This window comes from Lutjanus erythropterus, chromosome 7, assembly GCF_056507025.1.
Source record: "Lutjanus erythropterus isolate fLutEry1 chromosome 7, fLutEry1.hap2, whole genome shotgun sequence".
Classification (NCBI taxonomy): Eukaryota; Metazoa; Chordata; class Actinopteri; order Lutjaniformes; family Lutjanidae; genus Lutjanus; species Lutjanus erythropterus.
This window is the reverse complement of record NC_139323.1, coordinates 37,300,196-37,318,535: the sequence shown is the minus strand read 5'-3', so window position 1 is coordinate 37,318,535 and position 18,340 is coordinate 37,300,196. Positions and strand designations below refer to the sequence as shown.

At 40.1% G+C, this 18,340-nt stretch overlaps 1 protein-coding gene across 1 annotated transcript in view; it reads left to right on the top strand.

Moving 5' to 3' along the window:
- cachd1 (cache domain containing 1) overlaps positions 1-18,340 on the top strand; it is a 110,640-nt gene that overhangs the window by 36,924 nt on the left and 55,376 nt on the right. The window contains exons 2-3 of the mRNA XM_084723667.1: positions 2,279-2,341; positions 11,893-12,041. Of these exons, the coding sequence (XP_084579793.1) occupies positions 2,279-2,341; positions 11,893-12,041 (212 nt within the window). The remainder of the gene's footprint in view (positions 1-2,278; positions 2,342-11,892; positions 12,042-18,340) is intronic.

Sequence of the window (18,340 nt, the reverse complement as noted above, 5' to 3'; positions counted from 1 at the left end):
GTTGTGAATTATATGATTGGTTTCTTTTAAAAACTACCTCACTGCTTTTCAACTTGTCTTAGCAGGAGAAGCGCAGGTGTGATTTATAACATTAATGATGCTTTCATCACATTTAAATGTGCCAGCGAGCCAAAATGTAGAATATCAAGGCTCTGTCATTGCCATTAGAAATAGAAACAACTGGTATTATAATGCAGTGTGTATCAAGATAAATATAGGATAGGAAAATCAAATGTAAATACAAGGTGTAAACACTACGTGATCTGCCAGACCACATCTGGAGCTAGTCTGGATTGCATTCTGTTTGGATCTTGTATAGGTGTAAATGCAGTCTGTACATCAATCTGGATAAAATGTGTTAGTGTTAGTTTTTTTTTTTGCATATTTAGTTACACTGGCACAGTTTGTACAGTGGTAAGATTAGATTAATTATTTAAGATATATTATTTAATTATATACGGCTGGATTTTCTCCCTAGAATAATGGTGCTAGTTTAATAAAAATTAACTGGACTTTGTGCAGATTTCTTGGAGATATTTATTTTGGGCTGCAGCCTTTTCCTGTAGCGCTTCTGTTCCCTGGTTGACTGAGAATGTGCTCAAACATCTTTATCAAAAAGGCAACTGCTCCAGTTAAGTTTATGCATGGGATGTCACAATTATCCTGGCCAAAATAATCGCAGTTAACAACATTATACTAATAATCATCAGGATATACTTAAAACTATTGAAATTGCAGTAAATGAGGAATTACATTACCCTACTTTTTGATGAGAAACAAATATTTTGGGATTTAGATTGGATTTTAGTGAGAGCTTTTTCAACTTACTTTTCATGGTTCTACTGATAATGGATATTCACTGTGATCAAGTTTTTTTTTTATTGCAATCTGCAATAAATCTTATATTGTCCCATTACCAGTACTTCATATGACTCTTCTGTAGCCTTTTATTAAAGTAGTTACTGCAAAAAAACTATTCACTGACAAAAGGCCATGTGATGAAGTGACGTTTTATTGAATTTCTCTTCACTGCTATTTTCATTTTAAACATGAGATGTCCTTCATTTGCACGTTTAACGGAGTAGTGATACCATCTTACTGTCACATTTCTATGCATAACTCCAAACTGTTGACCAAAAAGGACAAACAATAATGCAGATTGTTCAAACGAGGGTGACACTGTTGCTTACTGAACTCCTTGAATAGTCTGTGTCTTTGCTAAATCCCATTAGCATTGCTTAAGTTGCCTCTCAGATACATCAGTGTATGTAATGTTGTTGGACATACAAGAACTCAGAATAAAAGCCTCGATACAGAATAAAATGATCAGAAAAAGTAAAGAAGACTGACACATTTATCACCCAGCTCCGGTGGCAGCCTCATTATAGCTGGTATACTTAATTAGCATGAAAGGTCCTGACTGTATTCTTTATAAATGTGTGGAAGTGTGGTCATAGCACCACACATAAAAATGTGTGAATGCTTAAAGTGAATGTTTGTGATAATAATGCAGTAAACTGCATGTTCCCACAGGAAAAGTACTTTTGCAGTTGCCGTCTTTTCGCCAATCCACAATTCTTACCGTTTTTGTAGACGTAGTCCCAGAGTGTTGATAACAAATGTCTCTGCTCAATAGATTCAAGAGATTTATTAGCATTTACACAGGTACACGACAATACAGGTACGTTAGAATGTCTTCTGCACATCTCTGAATCAGCTTTGAGGAAGGGAAAAGATAGAAACAGTCATAAAAGCAGCAAAAAAATACATGCTACATACACACACCTGTAGTACAAACTTGGTATGAAACAAAAATAAAAATTACACCCTGTCAATTATAGAATCAAGGGGAAAAGAGAATAATACACATTATATAAAAACATGCTTTCTAAACAAATACTAGGAATAATATAAAGTACATTTGGTCTACAACTAAAGGTAATTTTCATTTGTGATTAGGCTGTTGATTAATCAGTTAGTCGTTTGGTCAGGAAAACAGTGAAAAATGTCGATTAGTGTATCATGATGTCCAAGATGATGCCCCCAAATGTCTTGTTTTGTACTCAGCCAAAAGATATGAGTAAAGAAACCAGAAAATATTCACATTTAAGAAGCTGAAATCAAAGATTTTTGACTTTTTTTTTTTTCCTGTGTAAAGGGACTCTGCCAGTACTGTTCTTCAGGTGATGGTTTTCAGTTATGGGATCTGAATCTTCAGCATTCCTCCTGATCTAACCTCACTGTCTCTGCTTCCTCTCCTCTCTCTGTCTCCCCACAGAGGATTTTCAACTCGTTTGTGTACACCGAGAAGACATCAAACGGCGAGACAGAAGTGCAGCAGGTGAGTAACAAAGGCTTCTTCTTTCCTCTGTGTGTGTGTGTGTGTGTGTGTGTGTGTGTGTGTGTGTGTGTGTGTGTGTGTGTGTGCCTGTTTGTGCATGCATGTGCCATGGATGGTGTGTATTGGTTGCTACTGAATTGAACACAACACAAGACCACAGACACACTCACACGTACACTCGCCATCAGAGGAAAAAAAGGGTTTATTAAAATTCTACGGCTGCTGTCTCATTGGCTTTGAAGTTCTCTGTCTGTTTTTCCACTTGTCTCTCTGCCTCGGCTCACAATGTGAGCACAGAGCTGCAGGCAGGCAGAGTGAGAAGGCTTAAAGGAGCGAGTGCCATCTTTTAGAAATTGGGAGTTTTTGTTTCTTATGACCTTAAAACCACGAGTCGAAATTTCCATGCCATTTTGGTCCTGGCTAGGAAAACTGTGCACAGAACCTCTGGCGTCCAGCGTCAAGTCAAACATGATCATGTGCAGGCATAGTGTGTGTATTTGTATGTGCGTTTGCAATTGTGCATCAGAGATTTTGGAAGAATGACAATAAACACTAGACTGGTAAACAGCCACCAGCAAGAACAGACAGGCTGATGTTTGTTTGCATTTCTCCGGTGACTGTGTTTATGTGTGTGCACAAGTGTCTCCGTCTGTGTCATTGCATGTGTGTGAAATACATAGTATGTCTCACCTTGCAGGTATTTACTATTCCAGAGGCAGCTTAAATTGGCCTTGAAGCGTTGCTGTTTCTTTCTCTCAATGGAAAAGTTGCCTTTTCCTTGCTGATTTTCTCAAATTATTTGCATGGTTGTCCTAGTATTTTCAGGCTATATGTAGTTGTGGTAATCCAGCATTTTCTCTTCAATCTTTTGACTTTGAAATTGCTTGCAGTTCAGACACCAGAGTCCAATTTTGCATGCAGGTTATGCACCCATCCTTTCCATTGGCAGGTTACATAATATAAAGAGTGAGCAAGTCTGCATTTGGAGGAGGTAGTTAAAAAAAAAAAACACAGGACCTTCACCTGGGAGGGTGGGGTTTGTGTCAAGTGTGAAACAAGATAACATTATTTTTAAGTTTTTAAGTAACATAATCATGTATGACGTGCATAACATAATATACTTATTTAACCCAAACTATGATCCTTTTACTAAACCTAACCAACTGTGACAATTTCACAGCTGTAAACGTATATATTTTTGTCATAGTGACGATGAGGGTCGAGAACGATGATTCTGAACCAATCCTGCAGAAATTTTAATGTTGACTCTGTTTATTAATTCCAACACAAATTTTACTCGTGCTAGTTTCTATTTTTTCAAAGGAAAAGCAGCCAATCTTCACATGAAATGACAATAATCAAAACAGTTTCCAATTATAGTGACATAAGCATGTGATCCCTTATGACCTGGCCCCTCAAAAAATTGGAAAAATTGGATATGATAAACATTAGGATCCAAAATCAGTTAGCAGACTCAGAATCAGAATGGTTGAAATCCAAATGATACCCAACTCAATCTGCTCTCTGTTGGACTTTGGCACACGCACTGCACGCAATTTGAAAGTGTAATGTTGTGTTCTTTGTTCACAGATTAAAGACAGCGGGTTGGATAATCACAACCTGTTGTGCAGGTCTCAGTGTATGAATTAGGCTCAGTCTTAAAGCATTTCCTTTCACAGAAACACTCAGCTGCAATACTCAGTCTTAAGTTTTGGATTGTCATCACATGGATTTGGTGGATGTTAATAAGCACCTGTCCACAGAGCAGCACTGACTTTGACTCATTTTGGGTCCTCGTTGGAATAGTTCAACTTTTTATATCCATGGTTAGCTCCTGAGTGCCCATAGCTGCAACCCTTCTGAAGCAGACGCCAACTAATTCGGATGACAGCTCTGGCATAGTTGGCAGCGTCGCTGTGTCCATGAGCCAATGTTGAAGCTCAATTAGGAGCGGATCTGCAGAGGAAGAGAGGGGCTGGTAGAGAGCTGGGGGGAGAGGGCACGGGGCTGCAGAGAGGAGCCACCGACCTCTCAGACGAGTTTCTCCTCTGGAAATTCATTATTCAGAGAGGCATGCAGACATCTGTCTCTCTGAAATGACAGGAGCCCTCCCTCTCTCTGTCTGTCTGTGTCGTCGAGTCTGTTCCTGTCTTTTCTTTCAGTCGACTCTATTGATTTATTCTGCTTGTTTTACTCGTTGACATGTGCTGTCAGAGTGATGCTGCCGGCTGCCAATGTTTTCATGCTGGTCCACCATTCACACGCATGCAATGAAGTGTGCTCACGATGGGTTGTTTTTAACAAAGTAGTATGGACATTTGACAGTTGTCCTTCTTGAGCTACTGTGACTTACAATAAAGAGTTGAAAATCAGCCTGGCTTTATACAGCATATACAGTTCATTAAAATAAATCCTTGATTGGATCCCAAGACGGATAATTACTTACAAATAGTAATTATTTGTATTAATTATGTAAAACTAGACATCTGTTGTGGCCAGGACAATGAGAATTTTAATGTCAGTGATGCCTTTCCCCAGTTAAATAAAGCAATATATTTTGATTTTTAAAAGTAAAGCATATAAACTCTTAAAGTCAGTATGAATTTGCATAGTCATATAAGGTTTGCTGGCTTTAACAGTAATGCAGGTATGTCAAGCCCCATTTCCACTAAATTAGCTCCGGTTGATGACCTGGTTCTGTTCAAGATTCTTGGAACTTCGGCGCAACTAGCCCAGGGTTCCACCAGTTACGGGAGGAACCATTGTAATCAATGATGTCATCAACAGAGGGTGCTGCACAGTGACCTGTAGAATAGAACACGCCCACTTTGATCCTCAAGGAAAACCTGTTTTTTGGATGAGTTCTAATAAACGTGGTGATCTTCAGAATTTTCACTTGGTTCAGACTGAAAGGTCTCCAACAGTTGGTTGTAATGGAGCCTATCCCAACTGACACTGGGCGATAGGCGGGGTACATCCTGGGCAAGTCGCCGCTTCATCTCAGGGCTGACACATAAAGACAAACAACCACTCACTGCTCGCATTCACGCCTATGGGCAATGTAGAGTTAACAATTGACCCGTTATGCTGCATGTCTTCGGACTGTGGGAGGAAGCCGGAGTACCCGGAGAGAACCCACGCTGACACGCGGAGAACATGCAGACTCTGCACAGAAAGGTCCTGCCCGAGCCACAAACCCCGCCTAGCTGGCTGAGAACCGTCTTGCTGTGAGGCGACAGTGCTAACCACCACACCACCGTACCGCCCAGAAATGCACAGTTACCTTTAATAAATTATGTATTTCTCTGGGTTGGAATTACTCATTATTGGAAACATGTTGCATAATGCAAATACACAACTAAACAATGGGGAATGTTACATATTATAGCTTTAATACTAAAAACACATTAAATTCAACGATGGTTACTGAAAATTGTGTGGTATATCGTATCAGTATTCAGTCTCCCACTCTAGCTTTGTGTGTTGGGAGTGTTTCAGCTGTCAGTCACAGCTCAGGTGGATGCAGCCTTCACACAGTGACATTTAAGAAATGGAAGGAAAAGGACAAGCAGAAATGGTTCCATTCAAGTGAAAAATGAGATTTTGATTTATATTATTTCGCCGCTATTTCAGGTCCAGACTGCTGATTTGTTGTGTTCATCATTTTGTTGGTTTACTGCATTTACTCCTTCATTGATGATATCAGCTTGTAGGTGTAAGACCACTAATGCTCACATGATGCCAGTGCAGTTATCTTTGCAGTTTCTGGTCTTGACATATAAATCTGAATACATGTTGAATTTTAACAACCCACACAATCAGCTTTGACATCAAATAAACAGATTATGGTATTTCGCTGTAATAGCGTTAGCTTTCAGCTTGAATGCCACGAAAACACAAAAACACACCTGACATGAGAAAGAGCTGTTGTGCAACTGATGTACAAATAGATTCAACAGGAAGTCAGAGTGATCTTTCTTACAAACTGCGAAAAGCAAAGAAAAAAAAAATGCTGTAGTTCAGTGAAACAGCTGGAATCCAGGCACTGAAACGTGGATTTGTGGTTGCCATTTTGTGTCAGGTATGTTGGATTTTTAGGTAAAATCATGCCTTATATACTGTATTGACTAAAGATACTTATGAATTAAATATTTAGCATCTTTCACTTGTATTCCTTGCAACAGTTGCACATCGTATCACGCATCCTCATCACTGCTGCATTCAGATATGTTTCTTCAGTGATATCCTAAAACAAAAAATCCATGAACCACTGTATCTTTGGTAAGTTGTAAGGATCACTGTCGAGCCCAACTGCTTTTAAATTAAGCAGATAATGGATTGTTATGCTCTCAGTTTCACAGTTTTCCTACCAAAAGCAGCCATGTTACAGGATTTTTTGCCACTCAGTTCTAGTGGGAAAGTGACGTCAGTTCATACCTTCTATTAAAAGACATTTCCTCGCTTTATCAAATTATACTGAATAGTTACATCACCACCGGCAGAGCAAACAAAGTCAGCAGTGAGCAAGTTTAACCTTTTCGACAGTCATTGGAAGCAACATGTCCACTTCTCACACCGGTGAAAATGCACTAATTCAATAACAAAATCAGATAATCCAAGGAGAAGCAAGACTTTCTTAGTTCTGCAGAACTTGACTATTGTCCCTGTTATTCAGACCTCAGCTCTGCACTCTAAAGTAAGTCTTGCTGTTCCCATAATCACTACTGCCAGTGATGGTGGTTGGAAGCTGGCTGGCAAACCTCAAAACTCCCAACACAAGATTTCAGGGTGCACCCGTTCCACTCACTCCAGCTCTGCGGCTGAACCAACCCCACCGGGTGCTGCAAACCCCAGAGGCTGGTTGGATGGGTCAGGGAGTGGAGAGAGGAGCCCTGTGTTTTGGAGAGAGCGTGGTTAATCTGCAGAGCGCAGGTTTGCTTTGGCCGCGCTGTGGCAGGCTGTAACCGAAGCTTTAACTTGCATAGCTCGAAGTTTCTGGTTTCTCTTAAGTCACTCCGTTAAAAAGTCTTACTTCTGTCTCTCTCCCCCCGCAGCTATGGAAACACTCCTCAGCTGAACACTGGCCCATTTTCCTCTTTTTTAATACAAAGTCCACTGCAGCTAATTGCCATGCTGCCATGCATGGACTGTGCTGTGTGTGGGGGGAGTGCCACGTTTGTGTGTTTAACTTTATGTCTGTGTGTGACAGCGCACATGTTAGTGTCTTTGTGCGTTTTTGTGTGTGTGTGTGTGTGTGTGTGTGTTCCGTGCGGTGGAGTAGGAGTAATTGTGGGCTGTGCCTCAGGCCCCTGTTAAACCCCTAATATGAATAGTGGCCGGCTGATTAGGTGTACCAGCGGTCAGTGGGTCGTGCTACATTTCCCTGTTTCTGGCTTGAATCACAGCCCTTTTTGCAGGCACCGGTAATTATGGGATGTGAACAAAGGGAGTCCAGTTACTGTGGAAATAAGCCCTTTTCTGTATTCAGCAAGGCTGAGTAGGTAACTTACAATGGCTTCAGAAGGTATTCAGACCACTGCCATTTATAGACATTTTCTGTGTGAGTATGCTCACGTAATACCTCGCAATTTATGTCTTTTTTTTTTTTTAAACCAAAAAGAAGTGGAAGTAGATTGGACTCTGCTTGTGTCAAATCATCAAACAGTATATTTGCCCCTTTGATTTGCTCACAAGCTGGGTATAGAAAAGGTCAAACAATACATGTTCATTTGTACCCAGAAAACTGTTAACTTTTGCTGAACAGAAGGCCACTCTGGCCCAAACAAATAAAATAACGTAATGAAAATTAAAGTATAACTTGTCAGCACACAAAGAGATAACAACATACTAAATTTTGTGTGAGTAAAAAACCTTTTGTTTAATTTACATAATGCGCCAGGCATATTGTAGTTGTGGACCAACTGGATAATAAATCTTACTATTCCTGGAGCTACCATGCTCGCATGGCAGAAAAAAAGAGCTTGAGAGAGAAGTTCAAACCGTGCCGACCTCCTCACCTACGCCCTCTCCCAATCTTTGGATGGCATGGACTTTCATTTCAGAAGGTTGTCGGACACAAGCCCCCCATTTCTGCTTAAAGCATACTGAACCCTTTATGATACATTAAGCTATAAACGATGAGATACCTTTAAACAAGAGTTAATTCGAAGGTATGGACTAAAACATCTTCCAGGTAGACGACTGGCGCGTTATTTTAATTGCGGAGAAATATAATATTGGCAGACTTTTTAAAAATTTCTGTTGTCCTTTTCAGCCGTAATTTTAAATTTTGCAGCTGAATACAGTGGTCCTGCTGTGCCTCTTTTATGTACTATGTTGCTTTGCTAACATCCTTGATATACTAAAGCTACTTGCAACATCTCAAGTACTCAAACTGCTAGTTTTAGTTAAACTTAAGCTGTCATTTTCTTTAGTCTCTGGCCAAACAGGTAAATTCTCTTACATCAGTTAAAGTGGTGGTTGGATGTAACAACAAAAATACTATATACTAGTTGGATGTGTCCTATATCGTCAGGCACATCTACTCGTTCACAGTTCACATGGATTTTAGATGTGTGATTAGTTTTTTTTTAACAGACCGTGAGTAAAGCAGTGGATCGTGCGACGGCGTTCATGTTAAGAGGATAATCAGTAACAGATTACATGCGTGTTATGTTTTAGCGTCGGTGGATACAAGGTACTCAAAATTCCTCTCAACATCTTTTCAAGGCATTTTGGCAAAAGAAAGCAAGAACAGGAACCTGTTGTGAAGAGCTGGTGGTGCGCTGGTTATTAATGTCCCCCAGGAGGCTGCTGCAGAGCTGCTTATTAGTTTCCCCAAAGGAGCTGGAAGCCCATTTTGAAAGAGCGGAGTGAGATGTGTGCTCAACCAGAACCAGAGGAAGAAAGACAAAGTATAATGTATGCATGTCTAGGGGCCTATATTAAGGGCCCCAGTAAAAACTGATTGAATTGGCTGTTTTGCTTTTGTTTAGAAACACTCCTTTGCTCCTTCCTGCTTTCAGTTTTTTATGCTTAAATTACACCATAAAACACAAACTTACTAGACGCTCGTCGGGTCCTTGTGTCTGATTTGTCTCTTTTTAAATGAAAGTGACACAGAGAAAATGTTTTTAGGAACTAGACAAACAGTTCATAGTGTGTTTTAAAATGTGGATCATGCAAGGCACTCCCAAAAAAGAAATATACAAAACCTCATTACACAAGATAGCAAGTGGTAGAACCAGCTGCATTAAAATAATAACATATAATCTTCTGTCTTAAATACAATTTGATGCACTTGTTCGTTCCCATGAATATTTACAAAGCCTCCACTCCTAACGTGCACTTTGTGTTAGTCCTGTGTTGTATTTTAGGGTGGATTTTCTCATCAAATTGGTAAGGAGAGCGTATGTTGTTTTCCAGCCTCCTTCTCTCAGACTTCCATCACTCTGCTCTGCAGCTAACAGTGATGGATTTCACACTTTGTGCTGTCGGAGTTCTGGCTGTCTTTGATATTGCTCAGCTTCATTCGGGGTTATTGAATTGTGTGTGTGTGTGTGTGTGTGTGTGTGTGTGTGTGTGTGTGTGTGTGTGTGTGTGTGTGTGTGTGTGTGTGTGTTAATGTACGCGTTGAGAACCAACTGAGTGTGTGTGGAAACATCTGCTCCAAAATGTCAGTCTCACAGTTTACCTGAACGTTGTCTATAAATATATATGCAAAAGTCTGTAATCACACTTCAAACCAGAGTTGCCAACTTTGGGGTTATGAGAAAATATAACTAAGGATAAAATTAAAGTGCTGTGGGTTGAGGCAGCAGTGTGTGCAGCAATACACAATTCTTGTGTTACCCCGAGATCAGCTGTGTCATTGCTGTTGAAAGAGGGCTAAATTTAGAAGTCAGTTATTTACAGTACATTCAAACAAAAAGACAGAGGAGGCAGCAGAGGTCACAATGAAAGGAAGCTTGTTTGAGAACAAAGCAGCAAAAAGATAGAAGGAGGGAGATAAGCTCAGCAGCAAAGAAAATGAATTGAGGTTTGTCAAAAAAAAAAGAAAAGTAATGTGTGAGAAAAACAGAAACATAATAAATAAGCAGCAAATAAGATACAAGATGAAAGACAGAAAAGACTTTTATATCATAAAGTGCAGTTCTGGTTCAGTTTCTTTATTCACTTTGTATGCATATAGCCAATTATAATGAGTAAACAGAGGAAAGGAGGAAGAAAGAACAAATAAATGGAAATGAGTAGAAGTAATTCACAGAAACACAGTTAAATGCAGCGTTAAAATATTATAACATTATGATAAATTTATGAAGCACGTATCTGTGCTACTACAGTTTTCACTTTGATGTAAGCTATTTAACAATATAGTGTTGGTAATAAGTTTTGGCCTTTTTAAAATAATGCATGGTTGTGTTATAACATAAATCATTTGACACCACATTGGTGTTTCTACACTTGGCTGCATTGGATATGTGTAAGTTCTCTAAAGAGTATTAAATTGACAGAAGTAACTAAATCAGTGACTAAAACTGGTTGCACCACGAATGCTTCAGGCATTGTCATGGATATCACGTACTTCAGCCTTCTGACTGGCATGAGCCGCTTGGCATTGAAACACAGTGTGGCAGGCCAGATTGAAAGTGAAATTTCATAAATAAATTACATAAATTTAAAGGTGTGCATTATGGATTTTTTTTTCAGCTGATACAGTAACCAAAAATGATCCATTTCTCATGGCACAAACCAACTAAATGACCAATAATATCACATTTTTGTGTTTTAAACAGCTCTTAATCTTAATGTACAGAGGCTCAGATGTAGTGAACAAAATAATAATATGCATTTCCCGTGATATTCATTGAGAATCCCTATGGCTGCAGTTAATTAAAAAAAAGGTGCTTTGTAGCAGAACAACTGCTGTTTTACCATCAGTGAGTGTAATTCTGTAACATTTTCTGATTTATACCTACTCATGGGGCATGTGTCGACTATTTTAGTTTTGCTCAGAGTTTTGTTGTGACTTATCTCTGTGGTTTTATTGTTGTCAGCTTTGCAGTAATTTATGTTATAACTAGACTAAGTTTGAACTGATGCACAGCTGGTGCAGCAGGCTGCTGGTATTCTGGTGTCACCGAGGTCACGCCATTCCCACAAACATGTGCTATTTATGTGCAACACCTCACAACAATGGTTAACAAAACCCAAGCTGTAATCGCTACTTTTACCAGGTCCCACTGTCAGATGAGTAGTGCATGAACAGGCATTTTTAAGTATCACTAATATTGAGCTGCCTGTGTGTGTGTCTGTGTGTGTGTGTGTGTGTGTGTGCATACTTTTGCTGATCCTTGATGCGATACTTGTTATCTTTTGGCTCCTTAAAGCTTTAGCTTGGCAGGTTTCAGGCAGACTGGGAGCTAGATAACATCCCCATTTAGCCTGGAAAGTGAGAGGTTTCTTGATCAGTCTTGTAAAACAGGAAATGAGCGATTAAATTTAGGCATCACCACTAATTGTTGTCTGCCTTTTGTGTTTGTTTTGTACAGCTCGCCAAAAAGATTCGGGAAAAGTTCAACCGCTACTTGGATGTGGTGAACAGGAACAAACAGGTGGTGGAGGCCTCGTACACCGCTCACCTCACCTCCCCGCTCACTGCAATACAAGACTGCTGCTCCATACCTGCGTCGATGATGGAGTGAGTAACTTTCTCTGTAACACACACAAACACACACACACACACACACTCTTTCTTTCCTGGTCTCTCTCATAACGCTCGCACACAAATCTCTGCAGGAGGTTCGGTCTCTGTCTGTAAACCCACCTCCCACTGTTTGCACCTGCACTCAGCTTTCTATACATTGCTTTATGCTTCAACTACACACACACACACACACACCAAATCCCCATCTCTCCTTTGTTTAAACTTGTTTTGATCACCATTGGATTACATCACATAATTTACAGCCTTGAGCAGTACTGGCAAGCTCTGATTTTTGGCAGCGTTTTTAAAACTCTACCCTTATTCCAGAACCTATTCAAGCAGTCAGTAGTTGTGCCAGTTGTTGCTTTGCTGCAGTGTGCGTTGACATTAAAAAGTTTTATGGTGCTTGGAGCCCAGGGAGGCTGGAAGATGTCAGCGTTTTCATGTATAATTAAGTGTTTTTGAACCCTGGAGATTTGATGGCGGTATCTGCATCAACTTATAATCACTAGGGATGGAAAATATATCACTATTATATTGGTATTGTGACGTAAGACTACATATTGGATATTGTTATATTGCATCATGTTGTCTTTTCCTTGTTTTAAGGGCGTCATTACAGTAAAGTGATGTACTTTTCTGAACTCATCAGACTGTTCTAATCTGCTAATTTCCATTAGCATGTTAATGGGAATTCTCTTTATGTGTTAGCATTGAGCTAATAGACTAAGCATGAGATAGTTGTATTAAAAAAAATTGATTCAGGAGTTGTAAAAAAATAATCACAATGCCCTGCAGATTTTTTTTCCCCAACCCCTTACTACTACCATATGCATAAAATCTGAGTTAAAAGTATAGATAACAACACTGCTATATCTCAGTTGAGGATTTAAATACAAAAACATAAAAGGAAATACTGCTACGAATCTTTGCATGTATCAAAATATCATGATAGAGTGTTTCTGAGAATTGATACAGTATTGCAAAACATATCAGCATTGAATATACGGTATTGCAAACACAATATCATTATATTAAAGTGTGTCGATATTTTGCTACAGCCATAGCCTAAAAATATCAAGATACTATTTATAAGCCATATCGACCAGCCCAAATATTTGCTAGATTTGTGTTTTGATTTTGAAAAATCTTCTAAACCTTCTGCAACACAAATTCCAATATTACTTTGATAATATGACACAGAATACAATTTCAGTGTATTATCTTCATCGTGTTTCTTTATAAATGCAGTCTGGGGACTAAAAAAAGCTACGCAAGTCTTTATGACAACACTCTTTAGGAGTTTTAAAATTGCCCCCTCCTATAGACCCAGATTTTCAGCCAATCACCAACTCCAGCAGGCAAAAACACAGTTCAAAGCTGAGCTCAGAGAGTCAGAGCTGCTTTCAGTTCTAATCTACAGAGCAGCAGCTGTCTCTACCCCTCACTCCCACCCTCCCTCTCCATTTCTGTCTATCTCCCTCCCCTTTATCAGCCGATGTAACCAGTTATTGCTCTCTGAAGTTTTCGCACTGCAGACTTCACAGGCTGCAAGGTCACCTATCTTTTCTTCAGCCGTGCAGAGAGGAGGCTGCCTGGCTCAGGGCCACCGGCCACCTGTAGCAGACATGACATGCTGTACATGCATTCAACAGTTGTTCTCATGCAAACATGTTGTATTTATGTCCCGACATGTGCACTCGGAGCACAGGTCTAAAACGATGGATTTACAGCCACGAGAGACAGTTCAAGGCAGAAATTGCTGCAGAAAAGATTATATAAGACGTGGGTAGGAAGGATGGAACGATGCAGGGGGAGTCGCATGGGGGGTGGTGGTGGTGGTGGTGGTGGGGAGGTGGACATACCAAACTGAAGCTGAGTCTGACAGATCCCTGAACTTCAAAGGATCTTCCTCAGGGAAGGAAAAGGCACAGATCTCTCTCACTTTCATTTTTTGGGGGTTTATGCAGGATCGTGAGATACTTTAAGGAGCAGTCTGTAGAATAATTTAGCTCCCTCTTCCTGAGCACACTGCATCAGGGAAACTAGCTGTGGAACCAGGCGTCTCTTAGGTTAGGTTAGGGTTTGATATATTCCTACTGTCTAAAACTGATAGGAACTGTAGTCTTTTAATACCAACAGAACCATTCTTGTTTTCAGTAGGCTGGTATATCAGCTGATATCAGCTTATTGCAGATCTATCGCCAACTGTGATGCTGGCTGATGCGTAACAAGAACTTACATGTATGTGTACGTACAGATATGCTCGAAATAATTTAGAAACAGTGCTGCAGGTATTTAGTTTGTCCCCTGGGGATCTGACAGGTTTATCATTCACGTGATAAATGTATGGCTGTGTATTGTTTGGACTTTTATTTTGTCCGGTTCCTAACTATTCCCGATTCCGATTCTTTGAGCAGCACAGATGAGTGTTAACACTGATAACTCTGAGCTAAACTAGGTAACTGTTACCGTGATGGTCTTTGTTCTGATTTCTTGAATATTTTGGGGTTTACTGAGGCTACTTTACAGTTGTGATAGAGAGTAACCCGTCCTTATAAAGCATGAGCATCGCTTTTGCTGAGTTCAGGTGATTGTTACAAGACAAAATCTGTGCCATTCACCTGCTTGTGATGTAATTTGGCCACGTGGAAATAATGGCAGACTCAAAATTTAAGAGAAATGCATTAGGAGACGGGAAGACATGTATGTGCTTAACTCACAAACAGGCACAGACAGATGGGCGGGTCGATATATGGTCAAGTTCAAGTACAATACAGCTGTGGTCAACCCATTTATTTCGAAAAGATTGGACAAAAGTGGCGCCCTGGGAGCCTAGAAGTTGCCAACCATGTCACAGCCACAATGTTCCTGGTTTGCGTCCAGCCTAGGAATTTTGTTGAATGCCATTCCCAATGTTGACAATGAAGCATATTAAATTAAAAGTAAAAAATGCAGTGGGAAAAAAATTTAAAAAGAAAGAAGAAAAGAAAATAGACAGAAAAACCCTAATATCATGTTTGTGGTTGAACAGGATCCATGCCAGAACTGGGACGGGACTTCAGCTCCCTGTAGTCCACTTCAGAGTGTCCTTCATTAGTCTCAGGCATCAGCTGCTTTTAGGGGTCTCAGTCAGGTCAGCCAGTTTAGAGGGGGATCAGGTGGTTCACAGGGTGTCTATGTCTGTTAGCAGTCAAGCTAGTAGGCTATCATTTCACAGGGAGGCCACCGAGGGCAGTGCTTAGTGCCCCGTGGTATGCTTTAATCATCGCTCGCCCTCAACGACAGCCTGTACCTGAAAATAGCAAATTTGTGCAACTCACGGGGTTGACGTCTGTGCACGGGTGTTTGTATGTTTATATTTTTAACATGTAATCTCCAGGTCCTCATTTCAACAGTTCCACTGCGATGTAGTTGTAAAAGTGAGAAGTGTGCTTGGGAGCAGCCCAGATGGCATGTAACAGTCTCATTTCACCAGTAGTTCAAGAGGAGATAAGCTGTAAACGGACTGTGCCAGGAAAATGCTGTTCATATGATCCTGAAGAGTTCTTTTAAGAGGAAAACTAACAGCTGCTTCACCAAAATAGAAGAAGAGAAAGGTAGAGGAAAGGTAGAGGGACACAAAACATGGCAATGTGTCCCTAAAGATGACCGGGCCGTTCTGGCTGCCTGCAGTCATGTCCAAATCACAGTCCTTGACCAGCAGCATCTTAAACATCAGTGCAGAGTTTGGGGTTTTTTTTCCCATAAGCTCTATTCATGTAGGATTAGTTTTACCTGGTGACCTCTAGTAATGTGTAATAATTGCAGATAGGATTAGTATGCGATCTTAATCTCATGCAAATCTGCCATGTCCATAATTTGTAACGTAAAAATTCCACTGCAGATTATCTACCACGTTTCACCAAATGCAGAGGTCCTGTGATGATATTAGTCATATGCAAATCAGCATCTCTGTGATTTGGAGTCATAAGGTTTTTTGTTTTTTTCCACACCTTTTTCTGCCTCTTTTCCAAGTCAGGAATTAGGGAGACTTCGTTGGCAGTTGCAGTGCAATGACAAGGCTCATTGCGCTTGCCGTGCAGGAAGCGATTACTAAATAAAATAAAATTCAGCTTCACTTATCCAGTGTGAATGCACCACATGAAACACCAAGAAGGAGAGTAATTTCTAAATCCCATGAGGTCCCCTGGTTATGCTAGTTCCATGTAAATAGGAGCTTCAATAACACCTGTATGCTCAAAGAAGAATTTGCTGCTATTTGGTCATAAAAAACGTATTGAGGGGGAAACAGAGGTGATGATGATGGTGCTAGATGAAAATTGAGGGCACCAAAGGTATTCTGTTGTTTGAGAATTCATGGCCGATTAATCCCACCAGCTATCCAAAACTTACTACCTTGGTTACTGTGTCTAGAAGGATTTTAAGGAAAAACATTTTGTAACCTTGTTCCAGCTTCATGCACCAGGATTTGACTTTCTAAAACCATACGCATAAGATATGCAACCTCCGTGTTTGGGCAAGGAATAAGTAGCTGGAATCATTTTTTTTTTTTCTGCAATATGTTAAAAGGACTCCAACTTATATCACAAAACAGACAAATCATTAATTGTATTAACTGCAGGTTAAAAGTGTTATACACATGTTGGTTGCACACCTACCTTCGCTGCGTCCCAACATGACAAAGTCACAAGTGTTTTTTTTCATGCATCTAGCTTGGTGAACAGATACCTAATGGTGCTTGGTATGCAATAATAAGTAATATCATATGAGGGATGATATTGCAGAATTTCCAGTACCTTTGCTCATAAATTACACTTAAAGATTAAAGACACCATAGTGCTAATACAGAGCTCCTGTTTCCTGAGAGGAATTCACACTATCCGACCTATTGGCAGATTTACAGTCCACATCAAGAGTATACGTGGCAGCAGTGAGCGGTTACTCAGAGTTAAGACCTTCAGATCAAGCTGATGTTCTGGCTGCTCATTCAGCACGATGGTGATACTCCTCTTTGCACATTAGAGATGAAGATGGCAAGAAAAATACCAGGCAGGCTAAGAGGGGGTTTGTTTAAGTGACCTTAACAGGTGTGAATGTTGGGCCACTATCAAAACTTTCCAGTCTCCCTCCACATGTCGCTGTTAATGTCAAACTCTTCCTCTTCCCTCCTTCAGTCTTCTTCTTTACTACGTCCTTTAAACCCATTCAGACTCTTACCTTGGTTATCAGTAAACTGATTGCAGAGAAACTAAATCAACAAGCACAAAACAGCTGTAATAAAATTTGATGTACCAGCTGCTGGTGGCAGAATAACCTGGGTGATTTTGGAGAAAAAACAAAAGACCATCCTGCAGCCTGAAGCCCTCATTAAGTACTGTATTTATTTAACATTGTGGTGTAATGACATCATATCAGATTCAAGTGGTAACATGGATTTAACATTTGTGGTGCCTAAAGACCTCTGACTATAAGGATCCCCCTCAGGTCAGCCAGGGCTGAGGGGGCCCACTCTCAGAGGCCCCCTGGGCTCTGGCCCCATTTGCCTGGTCTGTAATCAATCCTTGATGATACCCCCAGTCCGATCCCAGTTGATCCTCCATTACCCTGGTTAATGGACAGCACAGCAGTGTGAGGGTCTAAATGCAACAGGGAATAGAAAGGATGGCAAATATAACATAGTGCCAATGGCAACAAGATTAGCCAGTCATTAACAGTTTCTGGCAATCAGTGACATTATTTCAGCTACATTTGTGATAAGCAGTATTTTATCACTTTCAGAACTTCTGTCAGCTTTCTCCTTTTTGTAGTATTTAAATATGCTATGTGTGAAATTTTGAATTTGTTTAAAAAGTTAGCTCATGGTAGCTATCTTGTCAGCTAGTGTTTTGCTAACATTAGCTAGCTAGTTAGAGCTGATAGCTAATGATGTAGATTAGTTTGCTAGTTATCTTGCATTTTGCTACCATTATCTATCAGATGTAACTAGCTAGCTAACAACTGATGTAGACTAGTTGGCTAGCATTTTGCTACAGCGCAAAATGGTAGTTAACTAGCTAGTTAGGGCCTAACAATTGATGTAGATCAGCTATCTAATTAGCTAGCATTTTGGTAACATTAGCTTGCTTAATAGCCTAGCATGTAGCGTATCTGCAGAAAACAGGAAATGAGAAAGCTGAGGTTCCACTGGGTACCAAACTCGCTTAACTGTTATTGGAGCTTAAGAAGGGTCAATTCAATGCAGTAGCCTTGCAATAAAACCTATTTTAGTGGCATTGTTGCACTCAGATTGC